General features: G+C 41.5%; 1 protein-coding gene across 1 annotated transcript in view; it reads right to left on the bottom strand.

Moving 5' to 3' along the window:
- hpse2 (heparanase 2) overlaps nt 1–7,500 on the bottom strand; it is a 68,700-nt gene that overhangs the window by 24,732 nt on the left and 36,468 nt on the right. The window contains 2 exon segments of the mRNA XM_062520400.1: nt 3,781–3,828; nt 4,841–5,012. Coding sequence (XP_062376384.1) covers nt 3,781–3,828; nt 4,841–5,012 — 220 coding nt within the window.

The following is a 7,500-nucleotide window of genomic DNA, read 5'->3' as shown; positions in this document are numbered from 1 at the left end:
GTGAAAAGAGGCCTGAGTTTCCTGAGAAAGCAAACCACAGTCAATCTCATTCCCACACATGCCCTCTCCCATACCACCCCCTATTCATTCAGAGTGTGTGTGAGTGTGTGTGTGTGTGTGTGTGTGTGGACCTGTGCCTGAGTGTGTGTGTGTGTGTTGGGGGGGGAGCGGTTTCTGTGTGCCTGAGTATATGTGAAAGTGAGAATGAGTGATTATGTGTTTGTGTGTTAAAAGTGTTAACGTGTGTGTGTGTATTAGTGTGTGTGTTTTTGGATGGCAATTACAAGATGAGTGTGGATAAGTGTGTGAGTGTAGATGAGTGTGTGGATGTGTGTGTGCACAGTGTTGGGAGTAACGGCGTTTACAGTAAGTATAACGGCGTTACTACCGGCATTAATTTGGCAGTAACAAAGTAATCTAATGAATTACTTTTCTCATCGTTGCAACGCCGTTATCGTTACTGAGAATTTAAAGCTTTGCGTTACAACAATTTGACTGAATGAAGCGTGTTCACTGGATAGAATCATATACCCTTCCCTGAGCTAATAAAAGGCATATTACTAATCACCCTGATTAGTAGCTAGTTTGACATTTTTTATTGTTCTTGAACTTGACAGACTAGTAGGCTACCTATACTGTACATCAGAGTGTAATCTGGAAATAATTTCATTCATAGGCCCATTTCATATCCAACTTCAGGAGGGAAAAAATTAATAAATGAAAATGAATCACCAAATCCAAGCCATTTCATTTCTGCACATACTATAGGCCTACTGTAGCGTAGGGGTGTCACGATACCAAAAAATCAGTAGTCGGTGCCAATACCAGTAAAATTACACGATTCTCGATGCCAAATTCGATACTATCGTTAAAAAAAAGGATTTTCTAAAATCCCATGTACCAATGTCCCATGTAGCCTACTTAATGAATTTCTTTATTGAAATATTTGCAGAATACTGAAGTATAATTTCTATAACATACAGAGCATAACAGAATACAGTATCCAATTGTGAGCATATCACATAGGCTTACACATATTTAATTAAATCACTTTTCTAATGGTTTGCATAAAAACCAACAACTTGCATCGCCTTTTTATCGCTCTGCTTTCATGTGAATGATTTTTTTTTACAAGATGTAAAGTCTTTATTTGAAACACACACACATTCTGTAACTATTTATACATTCTATATGAAATGTATGATCTTCATAACAACAAACTTTATGCAGATTATAGCCTACTATTCATATTACAACTCCACCTCTTAAATTCAGTCTGGTTGAAGCCTCAAAATATTGTAAACAAAGTAGCAGGCTAAGCTTATCATACTCTACTGGTTGGACTGTTCAATTTCCCCATGTGTTTAAGTTTCAAGGTAAGCTACTTTTTCTCCTTGGGACAGAACCTTTTAAGTCTTGGAGTTGGAAAACATTGGTATTGAGATGGTCAGTCAACTTGAATGCAAGAGTTTTTATCAAATGTCCAGCATAGCCTTCTAATGATGCTAACCGTTTTTAACAGTTATTTAGCTAATCGTCTTCTGTGCATCATTGCGTTCACGATTGTGAATGTTCTATTTGGATTAATGTGCATGTCGTGGGCGGGTGTCCATTGAGAGCGCACGAGAGCGGGCCAAGGAGAATGAGTTTACTTCTACTGTTTGGTAAAGTTGCACGTATAGTCTACAAAAGTTGCGGAAGAACTATGCTTCCACCCGGGCAGCGTCAGGTGCATCAGTACGACCACGCTTCCAGGAATGATCTGGTTGGTTTTCATGGAGACAGACGCTGTGTGCACGGAGGGGAGAGGCTGTGTGTGTGTGCATATGTGTGTGCATGAGAGACAGACGCGTGAGTGACGGAGAGGGAGAGCAGGGAAAGGAAATTCAGCTTAACGAATGTTGCGTGTTTTTCAATAGCGTTAAAAAATAGATAAATAAATTAAAAAGTAAAGAAAGCAATATGTGGCGGCCGCGGTGCTGAATCTGTGGCGCATCGCCACAAATTAGTCTATGTGTGGGAAACACTGTAGCCTATTGCCCCCGTCAGTTCCGGAAGAGTCGCAGCACCGATGCTTATGTTGACGTCGGTGCTTACGGTGCTTCAAAAAAATAGGCATCGCCGGTGTTTTTGCATTTTAGAATCGAGAGGTATCGCAAGTATCGGTTCTCGTGACATCCCTACTGTAGCGTAGCCGACCGAACTTGCCACGATAGTTTATAGGCATAATAGTGTCAAGCCTGTAAATGCGCACTTTCTCTGTCTGTCGGATTTAACGCTCCTCTATAGTTTCTCTCACAGGGCTACTTCACTGAAACTGAATGTTATCTTCAAAGGAAGACCCAATACATATTTTAAAGATAGCCTATTTCATTTTTGAGGGCTTTTGATATCGGGGGTTACCTTACAGTAAAATTAATTATTAGCCTATTAGGCTACACGTCTCTGCTGCATAGCCTACATAGTTCGTCAGGGCTGTTGAACTGGAGAAGGGGTTGTTCATTTACTCCCGTAGATTAGGCCCTATTGCAAATATAGACTTGGTTGCGACTTCCGAACAGTTTTGTGAGTACTTCTTTGTTAATATTTGGGAAACTGCGAGTAAGAGGCCTCGACCGCACAGCCCAGGCTGCTGGAGTGCCGCGAGCGCGCAGCAAATCGACAGAAACAATATATTTAAACTCACAATATTCAGACCGGACCAAAACGTTAACGGCCCACCGGGAATCCTCGCGCATTTCCTGATTAGCCACCCCGGGCCTGGGCTGAGTGGGCGGATGCCATGCGCACGTTCTGACTTCCACCCACTGATTCAATCAGTAAATATAAATATCTTTGACGTTAAAGATGTTAATAGCGTTATAGAACATAAAAATTTACGTTTTTACTTTTACAGTCAGTGTGGTAACTAAGTTACTAACTCAATTACTTTTTGGCAGAAATAATTTGTAACTGTAACTAATTACTTTTTTAAAGTAAGATGACCAACACTGCATGAAGGGACAGATGTGAGGATGAGTGTGTGAGTGTGTGAGTGAGTAGACGAGTGTGTGAGTGTGAAAGTGTGTGGATGGGTGTGTGGATGAGGCGACAAGGTTGTTGAGGTTGAGGTTGAGGTTGTTAAGGGATGGTGTTGGTTGTTAAGAGGATAGTGTTGGTCGTTAAGGGGAGTTTCTCCTTTCCCTTGTCCTTCTCTGGTGTTAATCTACTGTAACAGCAGCTGTTCACACTGGTGGGTGTGTGTGAAAATCAATTAACGTTTAATTAAATTAATTTAAACATCAAGACTTAAAGATTTAGGTCACATTCCCACATGGCAGCATACGAGTTAATTAATGTTCAGTAAATGCCTTTTTCCCCTCTAAGGGTCTGATTGACTAAGGGTTGTGTGAGTGAATTCAGCATCCCCTACCAGGAAAGAGCAAGATGATCTACTACAGTGCGCACTGACGGTTGTGTTTATGTGTAAGTGTATGTGTGAGTGTGTGTGTGTGTGTGTGTGTGTGCATGTTTCTGTCTAAGCGTGTGTGTGAGTCTTTGTGTGTGCTTCTGTGTAAGCGTGTGTGTGTGTGTGTGTATGTGTGTGTGTGTGTGTGTGTGTGTGTGTGTGTGTGTGTGTGTGTGTGTGTGTGTGTAAGTGTGTAAGTGTGTAAGTGTATGTGTGTTTCTGTGTAGGCATGTGTGTGTGTATGTGTGCGTTTCTGTGTGTTTCTGTGCAAGTGTGTGTGTGTGTGTGTGTGTCCAGGATAGAGGAATGATATGAAAGGGTAAAATACCTACTGTTGCCAGGTAATGACATCCACCATGGAGCCAGCATGTTTCAGGAAACTGCAAAACACAGAGTACATGTGTACATGTTTGTGCCCTTGTCATGAAAGAGTTGTGAATCAGAATAATTACGGATTAAGCCTAGTCCGAGACAAAGCTTCATTTCAACAGACATCTCCATTGTAGTTCTGTTTTAGTCCAGCCTAGGTTTAATCCATGCACAGGAAACTTAATTTGTCTGTTTTATCGGTAAACAATGGATTGGCATTTCTTGTCTTCTCATTGGATCACAGAAGAAGAAGAACCGCACGGCATTCCAGATTCCAGAGCTTGTGTTTGACAGCGGCTCTTATTTCTGCGACGTCTGCGGAAATTTGGCATGGACCACAAAATATTGACCAACTTTTACAACTTGTACAATAGAGAGCATTCTGACTGGTGGCGTAACAACATGGTATGGTAACAGCACTTCCCAGGATTGAAAAGCGCTACAAAGAGTTGTCAGATCAGCACAGCGCATTACAAGGACTGAGTTACCATCCATCCAGGACCTCTACAGTCAGCGCTACAGAAGAAAGACCAAGCGCATAGTTTCTGACCCCAGTCATCCCAGCCACTGTCTTTTCACCCTCCTGCCTTCCGGTCGACAATACAAGAGCATAAGGACCCGTACCAGCAGATACAAGGATAGTTTCTACCCGCAAGTCATCAGGATGCTGAATTAATGAATACATTATTTTTCTTATGATTTGTTATCTTATTTTTACCTTCTTCCTCCTTTTCTCTCCATCCATTTTATAGTATCTATTTATTTATTTTGTCTTTTAAGTTTTTTTCTGAAGTTGAATGGACACTTGAGGTCAAGGAATTTCAATACTTATAAATGCTTATATATGAGTACATGACAATAAACTTTGAACTACGAACTTTGAAAGCATAAAGCCTGACTGAGTTTCCAGATCACTGTGGCACTAGGAAAATAAGTATTCAAGTCAGTGTATGTGTATGTATGTATGTGTGTGTGTGACTGTGTGTGTGTGTGTGTGTGTGTGTGTGTGTGTGTGTGTCTCACCCCTCTAGTAGCTGAGCGCTGTTCTTGCGTGGTTGACCCGTGTTGGGTCCGTAGAGGCCGGTGCGGCTGTAGAAGCGGACGGACTGCAGCAGCGTCCTCAGTGTCTGAAGGTCGTGAGCCAGCAAGCTCCCGTTCACACAACGATGACCCAGCTCAGGGTATCCGTTAGGCTCTGGAACATAGCAGCAGAAGCTATGAGTGTGTGTGTGTGTGTGTGTGCGCGTGTGTGCGTGTGTGTGTGTGTGTGTGTGTGTGTGCATGCGTGTGCTTACAGTAGGTACCCAGCTCATAGTACCACTGTACATTCGTAAACAGTTTGTGGAGGTAATTGGATTGCAGCTCTGAGATTGTTTCACTCTTATTGTTCTACCTGTTTTTTACCACCCACACACTGAGGGCCTGATGTACGAATTTACCGCCAAATTACCACCTGTTTCTGACACTATTTAGACGTTAAAACAGGGCATCTTATTCAAATATGCACACAAGGTCGAGGGGATAGTCCTAAATTGTTATGCTCTGACCCACACGGCCTTTCTTGCGTTTTTTTAGATATCCTTTAGGTAACGTTGTGCCGCTATAAATGGCTAGAATTAGTTTTTGCTGCCGTAGAAGCTAATCAACAGAAGTGGCAAGCTAGAGAATGACTGACTATTGCGTTGCAGTGTGGTGGACCGCTGATTTTAATAGTAGTCTGAATTAGACCGCTAAAACTATAGCACACCCTGAACCCTCTGTAGCTTTGATAAATTGTTTTATTTTCAGATGAGCATAACAGTCCGGGTCAGCACTGGAGCCTCGGACCAACTTTCAGACTAGGATCATTTAGTGTGTGCTCGTACCGCCCAAATTAATCGGCAGAGGAAGAGAAATCGAGACAACATTTTGTCAGACGCCCTGTTTCCATTGTCATTTTGAATGAGAAATAGGGAAGCCTGTAACGCAATAGAAGGGCATATTATTTAACGGATTCAGTGTAGACAGACAACACTGACAGTCACTGTGAGGACATTTCCAGTAATTAAACAATATCTTAGCTGTTAAATGTCTGCTCAGAACTGAGTATAGAAACAGCTATTAAAAACGCAATCATGTTATGTTTCTCTTTTCTTTGATCTTTGAAGCCACCCTCCCTTAGGAGTCTGGAAGCGATCCCCTTGTCCATGACCTCTCAGGTCAACTCTCTTGGGGTGTCTGGAGTGATAGTGATAGTTTTCTTTTTCTTTTTAATCATGACATTCTTTTAATCTCATGTAATCCCTAAATAACCTGACACTTTTTATGCTAAAGACGATGTGTTACGTGCTGGCTTTGTTGTATGCTGCTGTCTGATCAGTTATAGTGCTATAGTCTAGGCTGTGCAGATGCTGGTAGTACAACTGTCCTGAAGCTGAACTGTAGTCCTTGTAGTCTATCTGTAGTATATGTTTTGTGTTTGGGTATCAGAGACAGCGCTGCTGCAAGTGTTTCTTTTAAACCGCAGGGTTACTGCTGTCTACATTCCTTCATGCACATAGATAAATCTGAACTCATGTCCAATAATGCTCAGAAACAAAAACACGACTGAGTTTTCTTAGCCTTAAAAACTGAGGAATTTGGACAAAAATAACAGACCAAATTAACTTTTCTTTTAATCAGTTATATTTTCCACATGTAAGTTATAGGTTTTATGTTTGAATTGTTTTAAGTATCTCCATTGTATTGCCATTATATATATAGCACTGTAACAATGAGGATGATGATTTAGTCTCTGATTGATGATGATGATTGTTGACGAGTTAGTCTCCGATTAAGAGGTCAATCTTAATATTCAGCTTGGTTGGCAAACCAGAGGGCCACTGGCCACTTTCAACACCTCACTAATAGGCTAGTAATAAGAATATTGGTGGTCAAAGTGGCAAAATTTTAGGCGCAGGCGCTTCTAACTCAATTGTCACCCAAATGTCGATGAGACCGATATGAACATGCAAACATGCCTCGATGAGATCAAAACGAACATAACGAACATGCTTTAGCTTGCAGAACATGCAAAATATTTGTTAACTGCCGACGCAAATAACCTAGAAATACTGTGCTTTAAGAGATCATATAGATATCTTAGATCCTAAAAAGTGGCTAGCGATAAATATTAGCAGCATTCGTGATGTACACAGGAAATATAGGTACCAGCTAAAATAACCTCTTTGCTATGTTCCCTTTAAAACACCCTGAACAGATTTTTTAAAATTCTACCTCCATGTGTTCAGTCGGTGTACAGTAGTTGTAAAGAATCAGATTCTCAAATGGGAGCACATTAGTGGGAGTATACTTAAATAGGACTGAGACCTTGTCAGAACTCATCAATGTTCAGTCACTGCATGGATATGATGATGCCATCCAGGTGTCAAGCACACAACGGAGTGTCCTGAGAATGGGGGGTTGACCTACCCCGTAAAACATCTGCTGGACAGTAAACAGTTCTCCCTGGTGGGACACTCCTTCCCAAGAACATACAGAGTGAGGGCTGAGAAGCAAGAGTGCCTAAGTGACATTTCACCAACTTTACAGAAGAGCCAAAAAAAAAAAAAAATGGCCACAATTTCCTCTTACTCTCTGTACTGTTTCTTGCGGTAACGGTGTACCACAATGAACGACTAGGATTAGTTATCGCTGCCGTAAAA

Source organism: Sardina pilchardus, chromosome 18 (assembly GCF_963854185.1).
Source record: "Sardina pilchardus chromosome 18, fSarPil1.1, whole genome shotgun sequence".
Classification (NCBI taxonomy): Eukaryota; Metazoa; Chordata; class Actinopteri; order Clupeiformes; family Clupeidae; genus Sardina; species Sardina pilchardus.
The sequence above is the reverse complement of the archived record's forward strand: the minus strand, read 5'-3'. Positions and strand labels throughout refer to the sequence as shown.